The 19,251-nt window shown below is 48.5% G+C and overlaps 2 protein-coding genes and 1 pseudogene across 5 annotated transcripts; 1 reads left to right on the top strand and 2 right to left on the bottom strand.

Annotated features, from left to right (window-relative positions):
- Positions 1-355: 355 nt before the first annotated feature.
- LOC134476872 (small ribosomal subunit protein eS6-like) lies at positions 356-4,268 on the bottom strand (annotated as a pseudogene).
- Positions 4,269-4,420: 152 nt separating this feature from the next.
- Qpctl (glutaminyl-peptide cyclotransferase like) lies at positions 4,421-12,710 on the bottom strand. Of its 4 annotated transcripts, XM_005001326.4 has the most exons (9): positions 12,634-12,710; positions 12,143-12,359; positions 11,721-11,843; positions 11,418-11,492; positions 10,375-10,656; positions 8,421-8,573; positions 8,221-8,320; positions 7,669-7,785; positions 4,421-5,563 (listed from the first exon to the last, which is right to left on the bottom strand). In XM_005001326.4, the coding sequence occupies exons 2-9, from the start codon at positions 12,347-12,349 to the stop codon at positions 5,418-5,420; spliced, it is 1,203 nt and encodes a 400-aa protein (XP_005001383.1). In that variant the 5' UTR covers positions 12,350-12,359; positions 12,634-12,710; the 3' UTR covers positions 4,421-5,417. The 4 variants fall into 4 exon arrangements, with proteins under 4 accessions (XP_005001383.1, XP_063108976.1, XP_013002359.1 ...); XM_063252906.1 differs by lacking the exons at positions 8,421-8,573; positions 12,634-12,710 and having other exon boundaries at positions 12,143-12,536; XM_013146905.3 differs by lacking the exons at positions 11,721-11,843; positions 12,634-12,710 and having other exon boundaries at positions 12,143-12,526.
- A 288-nt stretch (positions 12,711-12,998) lies between these two features.
- Positions 12,999-18,130, top strand: Snrpd2 (small nuclear ribonucleoprotein D2 polypeptide). The gene is made up of 3 exons (XM_003464584.4): positions 12,999-13,127; positions 14,690-14,869; positions 17,856-18,130. Coding segments are annotated over exons 1-3 (357 nt in total). The 5' UTR covers positions 12,999-13,125; the 3' UTR covers positions 18,031-18,130.
- The last annotated feature ends 1,121 nt before the right edge of the window (positions 18,131-19,251 follow it).

Genomic DNA, 19,251 nt, shown 5'->3' with positions numbered 1-19,251 from the left:
AGCTACGCCCTTGCACAATAGGATGGGAAATGTACTAAAGGAATCTGTAGCCAAATTCCTCAGCCTGAGATTATTTTTGACTCCTCATCTGTGGTTTCGATTTGAAAATGTCAATATAGTAGTGATTTGAACAAGATTGTTCTTATTTCTTTAAAAATCCAGTGTTAAGTACGGTGGGCCTCCACGCATGCCTGTCTCAGCTCACCTGCCATTCTTTGTTGCCTTCATCCTTGCAGTCTGAGATGGCTGTGGGAATTCCCACCACCCCCTTTCTGCAGGCAGGGGAGCCCCCTTCCTTCCTATACTACTGCACAGTGTGCTTTTTTTTTTTTTTTTTTTTTTTGGGCCGATCGAGTTTATTTGTTACTTAAGCATTTTATTTCTGACTGGACTCAGACTTAGAAGTAGAAGCTCTCAGAGAGGAAAGCCTACGTCTCTTGGCAATTTGTTCCTGGCGTTTTTCTTTAGTTTCCTTCATTCTCTTGGCAAGAAGCTTAGCATATTCTGCAGCCTCCTCTTTGTTTTTCTTAGTACGCTGCTTCTTCAGAGCGATATGGCGGTGCTTGTGTTGGAGGACACGCGGAGTAACGATACGCTGAATCTTAGGGGCTTTAGTCCTGGGTTCCTTACCTTCTTTGTTTAAGGGCTTCCTGACAACATATTGGCGAACATCATCATCGTTAGAGAGGTTGAAAAGTTTGCGGATTCTGCTTGCTCTTTTGGGTCCCAGGCGCCAAGGCACAGTAGTATCAGTCAATCCAGGAATATCTTTCTCTCCTTTTTTTACAATAACCAAGGTGAGAATTCTCAGATTGGTATCCACAGTGCAACCTCGGACAGATTTACGCTTTCTCTCTCCGGTTTTCCTTGGTCTATAACAGGAATGCCCCTTGCTCAGTAGCAAGCGAACTCGGCCATGAGTCAAGACGCCCTGCTTCATAGGGAAACCTTGCTTGTCGTTCTCACCACTGATCCGGACCACATAACCCTTCCACTCTTCACCTAGAGAGTCAGCAGCAACTTCTGTGGCCATACACTTCTCATAGAAGTATGAAGTTTACGTTCATCATCCAGCTCAACGAGTTTCTAGCAGCCAGTGGCGGGGAAGATGTTCAGCTTCATTTTGAAGCAACTCGCAGTGTGCTTTCATTTGCACCTTCTGGTCAGTGCATAGCCATACACAGGGCTGCAAGGGAGGCTGGGAAATGGATCTTTGGCTGGGTGCAGTTGCCCAGCCAAACTCTGCTAGTAAAGATCCCTATAACTAAAGTCTTAAAATATTTTCTCAATTGTTTTTAGTAAGGTTAAAAAGAGGGGGAGTAAGATATCTTTTAAATATAAAAGAAAAGTAGATATTGAGAAGACCCATGCAATCTCTGATATTCTCATTCAAGACTCAGTTTCCAGAGAGTAGGTTATCAGCGTATTCAAGGCTTAGATTTGAGGATTTAAGGAGACCTAGATGAATCTTGGCTTGGCTTTGTGAGACCTTAGTTTTGCATGAAGAGTAGGTTAGATCACTTATGCCTTCCTGCTGAAAACAGTTGACTTCAGAAATTTCCTAAAAAGCATCACGTAGCCCCTAAAATATGGTAAGGACCCACTAGCCAAAATTTTAAGGGCCCTGGAGCTACCAGAGCATCTGCTAAAGTGGACGACCTCGAGTCTCTTCCTTGGCAGCCTGATGGGGACAAATAGGTAGAAGTCAAAGCCACAGTCCTAACCAGAGTGGGGAACCTCAGGAGTGGAGAGGCATGAAGATCTCAGAAAACTTGTGAATTCAAGGAAGAAGACTGCAGAGGGGAGCACCAGGCCAGAGGAAAAATCAGCTCTGAGAATTAGTCAGAGAATGTTTTTTTTTTTTTTTTTGTCTTTTTTCATTTTTATTGGTACCAGGGATTGAACTCACGACTGCCTGCTTGCAAGGCAGGTGCTTATGCCGCTGAGCTAAATCCCCAGCCCCGAGAATTAGTCTTTATAGCTAGGCTCACAGCCCCTGTGTCATCCAGGGTACTTTTTGCTGGCAGGAACAGCGGTAGGAGCTGCCATCTAGAACCCCCACAAATAAGCCAGGCATGGTGGTGCACACCTGTCATCTCAGCACTCAGAGAGCTGAGGCAGAAGGATCGGAGTGTGAGGCCATCTTAGGCTACATAGTAAGTTCAAGTCTAGCCTGAACTATATAGCGAGACCCTATCTCAAGACGAAGAATAGAATCCTGTGTGTTAATTTTTCAGACAGTAAGTAGCAAGCATGCATGAAAGTAAAGTATGAGCAAGAACCAGCAGAAATACTCCCCAAGATAGAACCATAAGGCTTCAGATGGTGGGACTCGGTCACAAATTGTGACATTATCTTAAACTCTGTGTTGTTCATTTTACAGTAGTAGAGACTGAACCCAGCCCTTTGCACAGAGCTGCATCTCAGGCTCCACTTGTTTGTGTTTTTTTGTTTGTTTTTGTCTTTTTCATTTTATCGGTACCAGGGATCGAATAACTGCCTGCTTGCAAGGCAGGTACTTATGCTGCTGAGCTAAATCACCAGCCCCTTCCACTTAGTATTTTGAGACAAAGTTTCACAAAACTGTGCAGGCCTGTTCAAATAAGGGTGCTTCCTGCCTCAACCTCCCAGAGCATTGGGATTATAGGTGTGCACCAACACACCCCACTAAAATTGTGTTTAAATATTTAAGAATTTAGGCATAGTGGTACTTTTCTGTAGCTCCAGCACTCGAGTCTAGGACAGGAGGATCATAAGTTTGAAGCCAGCCTGGGCTGCATAACAAATTCAGGCTGGCCTTGAACTCACGGTATAGTGCAGGCTGACCTCAAACAGAGCACACAGCTATGTGCCACCTCACCTGGCTGCATCTGCATTGTAACTGCAGCCTGTCACTGGACATCAGGTATGGAGTTTACTGTTCAAAAAGTTTTGGAGCTTGGAGCACTTGAGGTTTTTAGATTAAGGATACTCAGCCTGTGCTAATAATTCCTCAGAAGACCAATGTGTGAAACATAGTGTTCAGCAGCCATGCTTCCAAATACAGCTAGGGTCTCTGTGGAGTAAAGGGGTCAGTGGAGGAGTCCATGTGTCACGAAGTGGAGCTGCAGGGCCTGCTGGCTTTGGTACCTGAGGAACCATCACCTCGTCAGACAGCAGCAGCTCATCTGTAAAATGGATCTAACAAGCCTCACTGGGAATTCAAAGAAAGCCATGTAGTCCTAGCCCTCTGGGAGGCTAAGGAAAAATTGTACATTCAAGCCCAGCCTCACCAACGTAGAGCTGTAGGAAGAGCTGGTATCAAGAGTTCTAAAAAAAGAAAGGCTTGATTGGGTGGTAGGGGGAAGGTCCTGGGTTTAGGACAGGTGCAGGGCAGGGCAGGGCGGGGAAAGTCAGCAAAGGCTGCCTGCCACTTTGTCGACCAGCTTCATGTAGGGCCGGTGACTTGAAGAGAGGTGGGACGTGGGGGCTAGGAGCACAGCTGGGGTTGAGGCACTAGGTTTTCCAGACAGCTGACTCAGTCTGTCTCAGCCTCCTCCTCATTTGTACAGTGAGAATACACTGTACCCACAAACTTGCTGTAAAAACTCAAAGTCCCTGACAGGTGTCAGCCACTGTGGAAAAACTTGAACCAAGGACTCTCGTCTTCATTCTTTCTCAGTGGATAACCTGACTTTCAGTCAAGTTTATTGAGTCATTTTCAGTCTGCAGATGGCTTTCACCTTCACTTAAATTTTGTGCTGGGCATGGTGGCACACACTTGTAATCCCAGCACTCGGAGGCTGAGAGAGAAGGAGCACTTCGAGTTCCAGGCCAGCCTGCACTACAGTTTTAAGGGCAGCCTGAACTGCATAGTGAAACCCTGTCTCAAAAAAAGTTGCTTTTTTTTTTTTTTTTTCCCAGACAAGGTCTTGCTATACAGTTCAGGCCGACTTTCTTTTTTTTTTTTTGGTACCAGGGGTCGAACTCGCGACCTCACGCTTGCCAGGCAGGTGCTTATGCCCCTGAGCTAAATCCCCAGCCCAAGGCTGACCTTAAACTCACTATGTAGCCCACACTGGCCTGGAATGTGCAACAATCTTCCTGCCTTAGCCTCTTGAGTGCAGGGATTACAGGTGTGCACCCCTATACTCTTCTTACCCTCTACAGTTTTAATCCTCTACCTTAGCTACGTAGAACCCAGGACCTCGAATGCACTTGCCAGCCAATCCTGCTACAGCGCTGCACCCAAACTTGGCTCCCTCATCAAGGGTTTTATTTTCACTAGATTTGCTAAATAGCTGAGTATGTACCATACTGTACCCTTAAGGCCAGCATGTCCCATTAGTTTGGAGGCTGAGGCAGAAAGAGTTGAAAGCCATTCTGAGCTACGTGGTGGAACTCTGAGTCAAAAAAAAAAAAAGGACACCAAGTCCCAAACTGTGGTTAAAACATGCCCTTTGGTATTTATTACAGATTCACAGCCCTCCCTGAAGTGCTGGTTCATTAAATATGGAGTGAGACTTTCAAGTCTCCCATTTCTTTTTTTTTTTTTTTTTTTTTGGTACTGGGAATCAAACTCACCAGGCAGGCACTGTGCTGCTGAGCTACATCCCCAGCTCCATTTCTTATAAGCTCCCAGCTAAGCCAGAAGAGGAGGCCAGGTTGGCAGAAATTCCTCCCTGACCTTGCAGGTACAGCCACCATCTCATTGCTGTACCCACAGGAAAGGATGGTTTAGGGTTACTGCTTTGCAGTGAATCTAGCTCTGACCCATTCCTGCCAGAAAGCTTCTCAAACTTTCCAAATGAGGGTTTCTCAAACTATCTTTTGTGGTAGCCTAGTTCTGCGAGGTTCTTACAAAGGTTCCTTGATGAAATACTATGGGAACTGCTGCATTTTGTCTGACTCTGGAAAATTTCCAAATGCTGTAAGGAGACTTGTTGAATGATGTTTTACCCTGCTACTGGGATCTCTAATCCCCTCAAAACACTGTTTTGTAGCCCTCTGGCTGAGGCATAATCTGGACTGCTGAAAGCACCCATTTCTGAACCCAGGTTGTGCAGTAGCTAGGCTGTAGTTCTGAAGCATGAACAGATGCACGAACTTTTAAGTGGCAGAAGATTCTTTTAGTTGAGTGATGCTGGTCCAGATGCCATCGCAGTTTGCTGATTAAAAGCACAGCATTTGGTCCCTGCAAACCTTCGGACCTCAGGAAAGGGCCAAGCTCTTACTCTATAGCTGTCACCTCCACAATGTTCCAAGTCCCTGAAGCATGGCAGCTTGACCAAAGTTGAAAGTGGGTCATTCCTAGTAGTCTGAGGTGTAGAAAAGGAGAAGCCAGCACTCCTGTGCTTGGCCCAGTCTGACTCCCCTGGCGCCAGGCACCCTGGGTGCATCCCTCTGGGCACAGCTCCCACAGAGCAACGTGCCCCAGGCTACAGCCCCAGGTATTCTGCCAGGAACACGGCCAAGATTCGGCTGAGGTTGTGCACGGTAGGTGGGTGGAGGTTGGCCTCCGTGTCGCCAGGCGTGTGCCATACAGAGGGGAAGGGCGTGGCGATGAGGTGCAGCACTGGGACCCCTGCGGATGAGAGGAGATCCCTCAGGCCTGTGCCCCCACTGCAGACACTGGCCAGAGGTAAGCTGGATAACCTTACCCGCCCAAAAAAACATTCTGTTCCAGCACTTTCTGAACCCTGACATGAAGTGTGTGAGGGTACAGGTTGTTTCCATAACAAATTAGAGAAACTCAGAATTAATGGGCCGCAAAGAGATCGGAGGAGGAGGAGGAGGAGGATGTCCTTGGTCCTCCATGCCAGGTACACATGAAGCCTGTCTTCTCTGTAACATCCCTTATACCCTACTTGTGTACTGCTGTATTTTGGTACTAGGACACACAAACGCACCATTCTGTCCTTTCGGTGAACCCCTTAAGGTAGGTAGTTTCTATCATTCCCTTTATTTTACTTTTAGAGATGGAGTCTCCCTGTGTTACCCAAGCTGGCCCAAACTGCCCTCATATTCACTGAGTGAATCAGTAAAGAAGGCAGAGTTGAGTGTTGGAGTGTAGCCCAATGGTAGAGCGCCTCCCTAGCACATGCAAGGTCCTAGGTTTTCTGTCCCCAGCACTGAAACAAATAAACAAGTAATAAGACATTCTGAAGGTATTCTTGTTGGAAAACTTACAAGTTTTTTTTTTTGTTTATTTGTTTTTGTTTTTGTCTTTTTCGTTTTTATCAGTACCAGGAATCGAACTCATGACTGCCTGCTTGCAAGGCAGGGCTTATGCCGCTGAGCTAAATCCCCAGCCCCTAAACTACAAGTTTTTCAAAGCAATTTTTTTTTTTTTTTTTTGGTACCAGGGATCGAACTCAGGACCGTGCGCTTACAAGGCAGGTGCTTATACCGCTGAGCTAAATTCCCAGCTCTCAAAGCAGCTTTTAGCACCTGCTATGTGCCAAGACTGTATAAGCAGGCATTTTTATGGAGCTCACCATAATCCTCTCATGAATATACACATGCATATGTGCCGGTGTATGCATACCCACGTTTTCCTGGAGGAATGGGGGTTCAGGGAGACTGATTTGCTTTAAGTCAATCAGTGGCAAGTGCAGATCCTAGAATTCAAGACCTGTCCATTCTACAACCTTAGTGCTAGAGCACTTTCCTAGCATGTGTGAGACCCTATACTTTTTTTTTTCTCCTAAAAAAGGTCTCGCGGTGCAGATTAGGCTAGCCTTAAACTCGATAATGTAGCCCATTCTGGCCTTGACCTTGAGGCAATCCTCCTGCCTCAACCTTCCAAGTGCTGGGATTATAAGCCTGCACCAGAACATCCAGCTTTTTTTTTTTTTTACAAGGTCTTATAGTTCAGGCTGGCTTTGAACTGACATGTAATGCAGGGTGGCCTCAAAGTTTCAGCAATCCTCCTGCCTCAGCCTCTTCTTACCTCAGTCTCCTGAGTGCTGGGATTATAGGTATGCTCCACCATGCCCAGCTAAAACCCACATTCTTAACCCCTACACCAGATGTTTCTGACTGTGCATGAAAGTTAGGAACTTTGTAAAAATCATGCAGACAGCCTACCCCCTACAGAGGTGTATAACCCCTATACCCTTTTATATGTAAGAGAGCATGACTTAGCTCTCAGCAGGTACAGGACCCCTGTTTATGGATGGGGGGAGGGTAAGGGTCCCAGAGATGGTTCAGTAGGCCTGAATTTGACTGCACATTTTTTGAAGTTTCTTTGTGATTCTACAGAGCTACCAGGGCCTTGAAAGAAAATCAAGAATGAATGTCATGCTGGGGATGGTGCCACATGCCTGTAATCCCAGGGGAGGCTGAGCCAGGAGGATAACCATGAGTTTGAAGCCATTCTGGGCTACACAATGAGTTCAAGCCAGCCTGAACTACCTGTCTCAAAAACAAAACAATGAATACATGCTGTAATCGTTGTAGCATGAATTGTAGTAGTTAACATTTCTTGAATGCCTTCCATATGCTGGACACTATTCCGAACAAGTTCTTTGCACACATTAGCACATTTGGTGCCTTCAGGACTGTGCGACACCAGTTTACAGATGAAAACATTTAGAAGAGGAGAATAAATTGTCACCAGTCCCCAGTACTGGGAAGGAGCCAGAGCCAACCCAAGCTGTCCCCATTCGTCCCTGCATAGGGCAGTACCTCTGCGGAGGAAGGGGATGTGGTCATCTTCCACGGAGCCCGGTGGCTCCCCAGGCTGGAAGTACATCACTTCTAAGGGGTGATCCTGCAGCAGGTTCAAGCGGTGTAGACGCTTCTCTGTAGGGGTGAGAGAGCAAGACAGTTCTCAGCAGTCAAAGGTCCCCTGTTCATGGATTAGGTCCCAGAGATAAAGCCCTGGTCATTCTAACATGAATGAATGTGTTTCTCATTCCTGTGGTTTACTACGTTCCTGGTCTTACTTAATCTCTCTGGTCTAGAGGTAGATTATTATTAGGATCATGCTCATTTTGCAGATAGGAAACTGAGAATGACTGATGGAAGCTTCTTAACCCAAGGGGTAAAAGGCAGATGCAGCACTTGAAACCATAGCTGTCTTACACCAGAGCAGCTGATTTATAATCACTATACTTGACCTCCACAGGATGAGTATGTGATTCTGCCCTGACTCTTTAGAGATGAGCCCATTGAGGACATGTGCCTGGCCCTCCCTCCTACATCCCAGACTGGTGCTGGCCTCAACTTCACATTTACCGATGCTCCGCAGCCGATGGAACCAGCGGACTGTGTGGGGGAAGTGACTGTAGAAAGTCGGGCTGGGGGCTCCCAGGAGATCAAGCAGCATGAAGAGCTCCTAGAGAGAAGCCAGGACTGGAGGGGGCTGAGTGGAACCCCACCAACCCCACTGCACTTTTTCTCCCTCTCGCCAGAACCCAGCAGGACCCTGGTCTTACAATGGCCTGGATCCTGGTGGGGCCAGGACTGTGGGGCATAGACGCCATGAGCTGGGCTAGGTGCCGGGAGCCATAAAGGGAGTCTTTGGGTCCCCACTCCTTCAGTGCCTCTTCACCATCCAAGAAGAGCAGTTGTAGGGTCACTGGGGCTGCCTGTGGGAGCAGGTGGCCAGGGCCAGCTCAGTGCCAACCCTCAGCATCAACCCACCCATGTGCCCTGCCCACATGCAAAGCTGGACAGGACAAACTCAGTGCCCTCACTGGGTACAATGTGGGGCCACGAACACACATGAAGCCAGGCGGCCTGAGTTCAGTTCCACAGCCAGCTGCATCCTAGCATTGTAGACATGGGTTAAGTTACCAACTTCCTGAAGTATCAGCTTGATCATCTATAAATGGGGTTAATGACAGTTCTGTTCACAAAGAGGACTCAGATCTAGGACTGAGAACAGTGGCTGATGATATGAAGAACTAAATATGGATCGCTGGGCATGGTGGCTCATACCTGTAATCCCAGCATTTGGGAGGCTGAGGCAGGGGAATCGTTTCGAGTTTGAGACCAGCCTAGGCTACAAAGTGAGCTCAAGGCCAGCCTGAACTGCATAGCGAGACCCTGTCTCCAAAAAACAAACAAAAAAAGAGAACTAAATATGGGTTAGATTTGATAATTTTTCCTCTAGCTCACTTTGGCAAAAAACAAAAAAGAGAGACTGAGAGAGACCCACAAATAAATGATACAAATAGTGAAATGCAGTCGGGATAAAGACTTCAAGAACTACAGGGATCTGAGAGAGCACAGGAAGGGGCTTAGTGGGACATGGTAGAAAGGGCTCTGGGTCTTTTGGGCCAGGATGGTTGGGGCTGCAGTAGGAAGAACAGACGGAAGAGTAGCCCCAGCCAAGGGAGCAATGTGGGAGCAGGTCAGAGAAGTTTCAAAAATCAGGGGGAGGTTTAGGAAGGGCTGAGGAGTTTGGACTTTGTTTGAGGGGCACTGGGGATCCATGAAAGGTGTTAGAGGAGGGGAGAAGCATGATGTGATCTATACTCCCATTCACGTGTTCATTCCACAAATTTGCATTGATATCCCATTTTATGCCAGAATATGGCAATATTCTGACCAATGGGATACAAGAAACAGAAGAATCTTGAGTCCCTGCCTTCATGGAACTTAACTCTAGCTGAGGAGACAGGCAAACAAATCAACAGAAAGCATCAAGGATGAGCTGGGAACCAAGGGATTTATTTTAGGATGACTACAAAGGGATCTTGGAAGGGAAAATTTTGGAGTAGACACCTGAATAAAAGGTGAGAGCCAGTCAGGAAGGAGGAAAAATACATTTATTGATGGACTGACTGATCGACTGAGACAGGGTCTCACTATGTAGCCCGGGCCGGCTTCCAACTCTGTAGAAGGTATAGGTTGGGATTGTAGAAAGGATTGCAGGAAGCAATCCTCCGGGCTCAGTCTTCTGAGTGTTAGGATTATAGGCACCATGCTGGTTACAAAAAAAAAAAATAAAATAAAATTCTGCTACCACTAGGCAGGGTGGCACACATCTATAATCCCAGCACTCAAAAGGCTGAGAAGGCTGAGGCAGGAGGATCGTAAGTTTGAGGCCAGCCTGGACTACACAGTGAACCCCACCGCAAAAAAAAATTCCACGTAGAGCCAAGAGCAAGTGCAAATGTTCCGAGATGGGCTAGAGAGATCGGAGGGTGAGTGTAACTGCAGAAAGTGAGCAAGGGGTAAAGGGCAAGAGATGAAACTAGAGCGGTAACAGGGTGCAACTCAGAAGACAATGTAGACTCTGGCTTATTCTTGGAACCAGGGAGCCAGAGGAGGATTTAGGCAGAGCACCAGGATCTGACATTCAGAAGACAAGGATGACAAAGGCAAGAAAGAGAAGGTGGGTGCATGGACATGGCCCATCCCTCCCCCGATTCTGTTCCTCACCTGCTGTTTGGCCCTGCTCAGCAGCAGATCAAGGGCCTGAGCCAGCTCTAGTAGCAGTGCACAGGGTACAGCTGAATCCGTGGCTCCCACAAATGGGGCTGATCCGTGGGGAAAGAGCTTCGAGTCATAATGGCAGGCGAGAGTAAGGTGACGGGCAGCCCCTGGGTCCAGCGTAGCCACCACATTCCCAAAGTCCAGTGGTCCCAGAGGTGTTGAGGCTGTGAAGGGATCCAGCTCCACATGCCAGCCAGCTGTCAGGGCCCGCATCGTGGATTCCAGGAACTAGTGGCAAGAGAAGGTGGGAGGGTAGACAGGGACTGGGGAGGAGGTAGGGAGAAGGGCCATGTGACCTGAGCCACAGACAGCTGTCAAAAGTCCCACTGAGGGTTAAGCTATTCCTTTGACTCACTTCTGCCTAGTACCTAGTGGTTGCCAGATATTAGGGAGACCCACCTCCTGATGCCAACAATGCTAATCATGGCTTATTCTTCAGCAGCTCTTGTTATGTGCCACGCCCTGTTCTAGGAGCCTATTGAGCAGAGAATGCAAGTGAATGACCCCATTTTGCAGAGGCAGAAACGGAGTCCCTGAGAGGTTAAGAAACATCCTAGTGCAATGGTGCACATCTGTAATTTTAGCACTGGGGAGAGGCTGAGGCAGGAGGATTGCAAGGTCAAGCTCAGCCCCAGCAATTTAGTGACTTAGAAAGATTGAAAAAAAAATTTTTAAAGGGGTAATGATGGTGGCTTAGCTCAGGGTGAAGAAAGAAATTAGTCTGAGGTGAGGTGAGACTAAACACAGTATCTGGAAGGCAGTATAGTGCTGTGGTGCCACTTGTTAGCTGTGGAACCTATGGCAAAACGTATAACATCTCTGGGCCTTAGTTTCACTATCTGTGGCATCTCACACTGGCTCTCATCACCTGGGGCTGCCTATTGCTTGTCCCTAGCACACACTCAGGTTTGGGTAGAAGTGCAGCTGCTGGTTATGTGAGATTCTAGAGTCAGATTAACTCCTGTGAAAACCCCAGTTCTGCCCTTTACCTCCTTTGGGATCTTGGACAGCAGGTCTACTTCCCGGTTTCCTAGCGGGCTGGGAGTGGGGGCGTTGGTCAGAACCTAGAGATAAGATGAGACACCTTTACCTTTCTGACTTGAAGATTGCCGGGGCTACCTGGGGTTCGCACAATCAACAGAGGACGCAGGTAAGTAACCCAGAGCCGCTGCGGATCCAGCTGATCCACCACCTTCCGCAGCTTGGCTTCTGGGAGGTTTCCAACCAGCGGAGCCTTGGGGGTTGGTAAAACGGGAAGAGAAAATAAGAACAATCCCTCATTCCGACCCTACCCCGGACGCCGGTGCCGCCATGTGCCCGGGATCCTTTGGGAATGAGCAGCCTCCGGCATGTAGGATAAATCCTAGACTCGGGAAAGGTTCCTCCAAGCCCGTCTGATCAAATATACCGCAAACCTGATGGACAGACAAATCAAAGCTCGGTAGGAGGAATGGGTTCTTCCAAATAATTTACTTGAAGTGTGGAACCCAGACCTCCCAAGCTCACTACAGCGCAGCAGACCCTTCCTCTTAAGGGGGAGCTGCTATTACAAGAGGAGCGAAGCCTTCTTGGGTACGGAGTATGCGCTCTAATGACAGCGAAAGAAGGCACCTGCGGCTAGGGCCAGTGGATACAGCCACGTCAACCTGGGACTCTAGAAGGGAAAGTGGGAAATGACGGTCCCTAGGGTGCCCGGAGCCCCACTGGGCCTCACCCGGAACTCACGACCCCTTGACAGCTCCTCCGTCCCGCGGTGCCAGCCGCTCCAGATAATGTAGAGCGCGAAGCCCACGGCCACGGCCAGCAGCAGGGGCAACGGCTGCACCCGCGGTAGCAGGCGGCGCTTGGGCAGTGAGGGTGACTCTAGGAGCCCGCGTTCGCCGAGCCGCTGCCGGGGCCGCCCGCGGCCCCCGGATCGCATGGCAGCTGTCCTGAAACGTGTACCCGGCCGCAGAAGGAGTTTAGGCCCCGCCAAGTTCCACCCAAGGAATCACAAAACCAATGAGCAACAAGAGCGGCTGCACGTCCCACCCAGTGAGCCCTGAAACCAATGGCATCCTGAGGACACGCCTGCCTACCGCCAGTGGGTGTTGGCGTTGGTTTCCCTTTGGGTTGCACAACCCGAAAGAGCGCGAGAAAGGGGTAGGGACCGCCTCCAAGGGGAGTGGGCCAATGGGCAGCATTTGATCATAGAGACGCACGCACCTCCCCTGCCCAGGTCCAGGTCCCTTACAGATGTAGAATTGTTCTTCCCAGATTTGAAAGATCAATGGTCACCTCAGGGAGCCATGCCTGAAGGAAAAAGGGTAGTGCGCATCCCTAAAGCTAAGAGCGGATTGGCTTCGCCGAGGCCGCACCCCCAAAGATAGGACCGGCTTGTCGCCTCCCTCCTTCAATTTACACTTTTTTACAACAAAACCACTCGAGTCGTGCCCCCTTTATTTTTTCTCTCCATTGTTGTGAGCATCTGTCTTGTGTTGTCCTAAGTGGCTTCGAACCACAAAATCAGAGTTTTACCCAACTCCGTGCAGCTGGTGTGGTAGCTATGGCAACAGGCCACACCCATTATGCTGTTTGGGTTTGCGCAGGCGCTAACGGAAGTGAGACAACGGAAACGGAAGTCCCTCCCCTCTTCTTCCTTCTGAGACCGAAGCAACGCAAAGGGAAGAAGAGTAACCCGAGGTCGCGGCTGCCACCATGTGAGACTGGGCTGGTTTTCAACCGCAGGAGGGAGTTGAGGGTGTAAATTTGGCTGCTTAACTGTGGGAGAGGATGAGCAGGGCTGAGGACGGAGGCAGAGATTAGGAATAAAGTGGCGTACTTTTGAGGGGTTCGAGTACGGATGTGGGGCCTTTACCGGGTCGTGAGTTCTGGAGAGAGGACATCTTAAACACATAACGGGGGGCTGGGGATTTAGCTTAGCGGCATAAGTGCCTTGCCTTGTAAGTGTGTGGTCATGAGTTCGATCCCCGGTACCGAAAAAAAGAAAAAGACCAAAAAAAAAAAAAAAAAAAACCCACCACATAACGGGCTGGGAGTTTTCGCAGATGTTCTTGTTGAAGCCGATTTTAAGGGGGAGCTATTTTAAGGAATAAATTGCCGGCGGCAGGAAAGTGAAGTCTATTATTAATAACGACTTGAAGTAAGGGATTTATCTGGAGAATTTAAGCTGCTGGCGGGTGACTTTTCTTTTGCGACTGTGACACAGTGAGCCACTAAAGTGAGTTTGCTGTTTGTTTGGTAGATATTACGTTGAGTGTTCACGTGTCGGGCACTGCATTGATCACATGGGATACATCAGGGAATGAAAGGTCCTCATCCCCGAGAAAAACATTTTCTATTATGGGTTATGAGGGGAGCAAAGTACTCAGGCCATAGAATAATAAAGGAATATATAGCGTGTCATGTGTCCAGGGCTGTTAATAAACATAGTTTAGTAGGACAGCAACACTGGGAAGACCACAGTGTAGTGTCACAGAAGGACCTATTGAGAAGGAAAAGCTTGAGCAAGGAAGAAAGTGAGAAAGTGAAGCTTCCAGATAACTGGTAGTTCCAGGCATGGGTAAAAGCAAACAGAGGCCTTAAGATGAAAGTTTGCCTCTTGTCTTGAGAAGACCACCTAGGAAGCCACTGGCTAGAACAATGTGACAGAGCCTGCAGCAGTGTGAGAGAGGAGGCAGGTGTAAAGCATTGTGAAAGCTTTGGTTTTCCTTTTACACTGAGATGGGAGCTATGGAAAGGCTTCAAAGGGTGACATGATGTGGTTTAGGTTTTAGCACAGTCCTTCACACTGCTCTGTGACAGACAGATTGTCAGAAGTGTGAGTGGAAGCAAAGAGACCGGTAAAACTCCGAGAGAGGGATGATGATGATTCCAGAAATGGGAAAGAAATTATCGGAGTCTGGGTATTCATTGGTAGCCCAGTTCACGTACTCCATTCTTTCTATAATTCTGGTCAAAAACTGAATTAGACAAGAACCAAATCAAATTCAGTGGTAGGTTCAATGTTGGGGAAATTCAATTCCAAAAGGTAGATAGCAAGATTTGCCTATAGCTTTGACATAGGGTCTGAGAAGACAAGAATGTCAAGAGTATTTACCTAGAAAACTAGGGAGATGAAGTTGCTGTCAGTGGAGATGGGGAGTACTGTGGGTAGAGTGGGTTTCAGTGTGGGTGTTGGCAGCAAGATTGGGGGGACAACACAAAGCCAGGACCAGCCATGCTCTCAGCCTCACCCAGAAGTCTGTCTTTGCCTGTTCAGGAGCCTCCTTAACAAGCCCAAGAGTGAGATGACCCCAGAGGAGCTGCAAAAGCGGGAGGAGGAGGAATTTAACACAGGTCCGCTCTCGGTGCTGACCCAGTCAGTCAAGAACAACACCCAGGTGCTCATCAACTGCCGCAACAACAAAAAACTCCTAGGCCGGGTGAAGGCCTTTGACAGGTGAGCATGCAGGGTTTGGGAGGGTTCGTGCCCAGGTCTGGAGAAGCAGCCCCAGTTGCCCAGCCTGGCCTCCAATTTGTAACCCTCTTGCCTCAGCCTCCTGATCAGCTGGGATTATGGTTGTGTTTTGGCTGTAACTTGCAGCCTTTTAGTAGCATTCAGGAAGTGCTTTCCTCACCCTGGTGTGAAGCTGACTTTGAGAATGTTCTTGCCACTGGCTGTTGTGTGACCGTGACCTGGGTTTCACTCACAGCCTCTTCCCACCTGAGGCAGATGAGGGCAAGAACAACAGGAAATGCTGAGCACAGGAAGTCAGCAGACCTGGACTCAGACATAGGCTCTGACCCTGGTAAAATGCATGACCTCGGATAAGTCCCTTTCCACTGTTGGTTTCCTGCTCTCAAGCCTGGAAATAATGCTGTTCACTCTTTTGGGGAGGAGGAGTTGACTTTTCTCTTCCCCTCACTTCTTTTGCCTCTATCAGCCTCCGTGTTTGACACACACTTGCTGGCGTATGTGCATTCAGGGGGTTCTGTGTGGCGTCAGCTGTGCTTGTGTGTTTTGTCAGAACTTTACAGAGGAGTGGCTGACATCACAATATCATCAGTTTTTAAAATAGAAACTTCTATGGGCTTTTCTGCAATTCATTTTTCATACATTGTCAACATCTGAGAGCAACTTAGCAAATCAGCTAAGGCATTCTTCATCACACACACTCCCTATTTATTTACCCAGTTATGTTATTTTCCCGAGGTGTAGTGTTGGCAGCTGAGGCAGAATTCCGAATGTAAATACAAGGCACCCAGTGAAACATCTCTCTCCTTTCCTGCCCCCAGCACCCCTCAGGAACTCCCAGTGTGGCTGATTTCATAGCTCTTCTCATGGGAGTCTTACTTCGCCATTGCACCACACATAGACAAAGGTGCAAGGCTCTTTTCTGCTTTAAGTCAGTGCTAGTGAGACTTCAGTTTTAGACTGCGGTTTTTTCATTGAATAAAACTTGAAAATTTCCCCCATTGGCAATGCTACTTTTTTAACTTGCTGTTTTCTGAACTGTTAGTATACTCCCATAACTTCCAAAACTAATAATCCAATAAATAGTTTTAGGGGCTGAGGATTTAGCTTAGCAGCATAAGCGCCTACCTTGCAAGCCTGTGGTGGTGAGTTCGATCCCCAGTGCTGATAAATACATACATACATACATAAATACATAGTTTTCTGGGCCCATCTCCAGTTTACCTAAACCACCTTTTGGCCACTGCTTTTTTCAAAATCTTCAGAGGCCAGACAGTGGTACAGGTCTGTAATCTCAGTACTCAAGAGGCTGAGGCAGAAGAATTGTCTCAAAAAGACCAAAAAAAAAAAAAAAAAAAAAAACCCAACAACAAAAGAAAGAAAACGTACACATAGGCTGCACTATGTAAGTGAACAAGCAGTGTATGTGCTCCTCCAACACCCTCCACCATGTTTTGCTTCGCCTTGCTTTCAGCTTGGTGCTGGAAATGGAACCTGGGTCCATATGCATGCTAGGCATGTGCTCCACCACTGAGCTACATCCCTGACCCCTAGCTCATTATTTTTGCTGCAGAATATAACTTTCTGTGCATGCTGGCCCCCAGCCGGCCTTCTCATTTCACTGTGTCTCCTGGAGTTTCCTCCATAGCAAAACAGAGAGCATGCCCTCAACCTTTTTTTTTCCTTTTCTTTTCTTTTTTGGTCTATGAGACAGGTTCCTGCTAACGCAGTTTGGGCTTGCCTTGAACTAACTTTGTAGCCCAGTCTGGAATTTGCAGTGATCCTCCTGCCTCAGCCCCAGCACTTTTTTTTTTTGAGATAGGTCTCACTATGTAGTTCATGCTGGCCATATGAACTTGCAGTCTTCTTGTGTCAGCGTCTTTTTCTTTTGTCTAATTTTACCTCAACTTCTTGAGAGAGTGCTAGGATGAGAGGCGTACCCGGTGCCCTCTGTCTTACTGCTCAGTGACATTCCCATCAGTTGTGTATACTTTGGCTTGGTTAAACCAGCAACCTCTTAAGACTAAATGGCTCTTTGTAGCAGTGACCACCATCTGACAGTATGTTACAGGTCTCTGTCCCTTTCTCCTTTCTTATTCTTTACCCTGGCTAGAATGCCCAAGCCCTGAGGACAAGGTGTCATCTTAGTCCCTGCTCTGGTGCCTGTGTTTTAAGCTGTGTTTGTTGTCTGTATTCAGCAAGCATCTGTTGAACAAGCTGACCATGCTGCCAGCCCACCTGCTCACCCTGGGCTGTGAGGGCAGGGGCTATGTGCAGGTGTTTGGTGCCACCCCATCCTCAGTACCCCAGGAGCCTCTGGGTCCCGAGCCAGATGGTGCTTGGTGCATCTCTGTTGCTGTCTTCAGCAGAGTTAGTGGCACAGTGGGAACCATTTTTGCTTTATGCCAGACTCCCTTCTGAGTGGTTAACAGATGCGTATTTATTCATTCCATCTTCACAGCAGCCCTGTGAGAAGGTGCTGATTGTCTAGAGGAAGAAAACAGAACAGAGGGCAGAGCTCTTGGTCCAGACCTCAGTCTAAGTGGGCAGGTACAGGGCATGGTGGCACGTGCCTTTCACCCCAACTCTTGGGAGGCTGAGGCAAGAGGATCCCTGTAAGTTTGAGGCCAGCTTACACTGCATAATGAGTTGAAGAAGTAGATACTGAGACTCCATTTCAAAAAACCAAAAGAATGATGGGCATGGTAGCGAATGCATGTAATCCTAGCAATCAGGAGGCTGAGGCCGGAGAAAAACCACAAGTTTGAGGATAGGCTGAGCTACACAATAGAGACCTGGATGAATTACAGAGCAAAACCATGTTTGGGGGGGGGGGGGAACAAAAGGAAAAACAAATGTCCAGATGTGGCATTGGCAGCCTGCCCCTCCTGGCCCCAGGGTCTGGGCCCTTCTCAGTGCAGTGCTGCTGAGGGGGTCTGAGCCCCCACCCTCCCTGCTCTTGCCTCCCCAGGCACTGCAACATGGTGCTGGAGAACGTGAAGGAGATGTGGACTGAGGTCCCCAAAAGCGGCAAGGGCAAGAAGAAGTCCAAGCCAGTCAACAAGGACCGCTATATCTCCAAGATGTTCCTGCGTGGGGACTCTGTTATCGTGGTGCTGCGGAACCCGCTCATCGCTGGCAAGTAGGGGCCTCGTCCCTGCTGTCAGGACCAGCTTCCCTGCCTGTGAAGCCCCGCCCTCTATGACTGTAGTGATAATAAAGTGCTCTGTGGTTTTTTATTTTTCAGTCTTAGTAGTGTCTGTCTATCCCCAGAGCCCTTGAGTACCAAGGACGGGCAGAGAAGGAGCTGGGTGTGGGGCTGAGCGGGCAGAGAGGGAGCCAGGCATGGGACTGAGTGCTGAGGCTGTGGCATCTGAGCAGGTCAAAAGTGCTGTCTCTGCCCCTTCCAGGCCTTGCTGTCGCATTTGTATGGGGCACAGGTCAGAGAGACATGTCCTTGCTTGAAATCAGTTCAGTCTTTTTTCTTCTTTTTTCATTTATTCTGTCAGCAAATGTTTCCCAAGTGTCTCCTCTGTGCCGAGCCCTGTGTTGTAAAGCTAGGGACAGAGCAGTGTCTAAGAGAGACCCCCAGTCTGCCCTGTGAGCCAGGCAGCAGCCAGTATGTGAGTACTGGCAATGGCCCTGGCCGAGCTTTGAGAGTGCCAGGCTCTGCACTGTTCAGGTGTCGAGCTGACAGTTCTAGGGTAGGCACCTTTGTTTTTTCCAGAGCCGGAGACTGAAAATCCTGACCTCAAGGCCTTCACACTGAGCTGCGTCCCCAGCTCAGTGTTCCTTTTTTTTTTTTTTCGTTTTTAACGGTATCAGGGATCGAACTCACGACCGCACACTTACAAGGCAGGCGCTTATGCTGCTGAGCTAAATCCCCAGCCCCCAGTGTTCCTTTTTTATTGTGAGACAGCCATGCTAATTTGCCCAGGTTGGGCTGGAATGTGGCGTTCTGTGGTCTCAGCCTCTCAAGTGCTAGAATTGCAGGGGTGTGTGCTGTGCCCAGCAGTTTGTACCTTTTTTTCCGGAAGAGGAAACTGAGGCTCAGATGGGTGTATCACTTTCCAGGGGCACTGATTGAGGAGGCAGTAATGCTTGATGCAAACCTACTGTGCTGGATCACGGCTCTACTTTGTAGCCCAGGCTGGCCTGAACTCAGCCATCCTCCTGAGTGCTGGGATTACAGTTGTATGCCACCAAGCCCAGCAATGTACTGGGAATTTAACCCGCTGCCTTAGCACTGAGTTATGTCCCAGACTTTTTTTTTTTTAGTTCAGTTGCTCAGACTGAATTTGAACTTGGAATCCTCTTGTCTCAGCCTCCCAGAATGCTGGGATTACAGGCATGTCCCACCACAACCG

This window comes from Cavia porcellus, unplaced genomic scaffold, assembly GCF_034190915.1.
Source record: "Cavia porcellus strain 051 isolate PalLab524CR breed Dunkin Hartley unplaced genomic scaffold, mCavPor4.1 scaffold_7, whole genome shotgun sequence".
Classification (NCBI taxonomy): domain Eukaryota; kingdom Metazoa; phylum Chordata; class Mammalia; order Rodentia; family Caviidae; genus Cavia; species Cavia porcellus.
The sequence above is the reverse complement of the archived record's forward strand: the minus strand, read 5'-3'. Positions and strand labels throughout refer to the sequence as shown.

Coding starts and splice junctions, on each gene's coding strand:
- Qpctl (XM_005001326.4), bottom strand. CDS start 12,349: ATGCGATCCGGGGGCCGCGGGCGGCCCCGGCAGCGGCTCGGCGAACGC. Junction 8,574..10,374: donor TGAGCAGGGCCAAACAGCAG/GTGAGGAACAGA, acceptor CTGCTCCCACAG/GCAGCCCCAGTGACCCTACA. Junction 8,321..8,420: donor CCACCAGGATCCAGGCCATT/GTAAGACCAGGG, acceptor GCTTCTCTCTAG/GAGCTCTTCATGCTGCTTGA.
- Snrpd2 (XM_003464584.4), top strand. Junction 14,870..17,855: donor CGGGTGAAGGCCTTTGACAG/GTGAGCATGCAG, acceptor TTGCCTCCCCAG/GCACTGCAACATGGTGCTGG.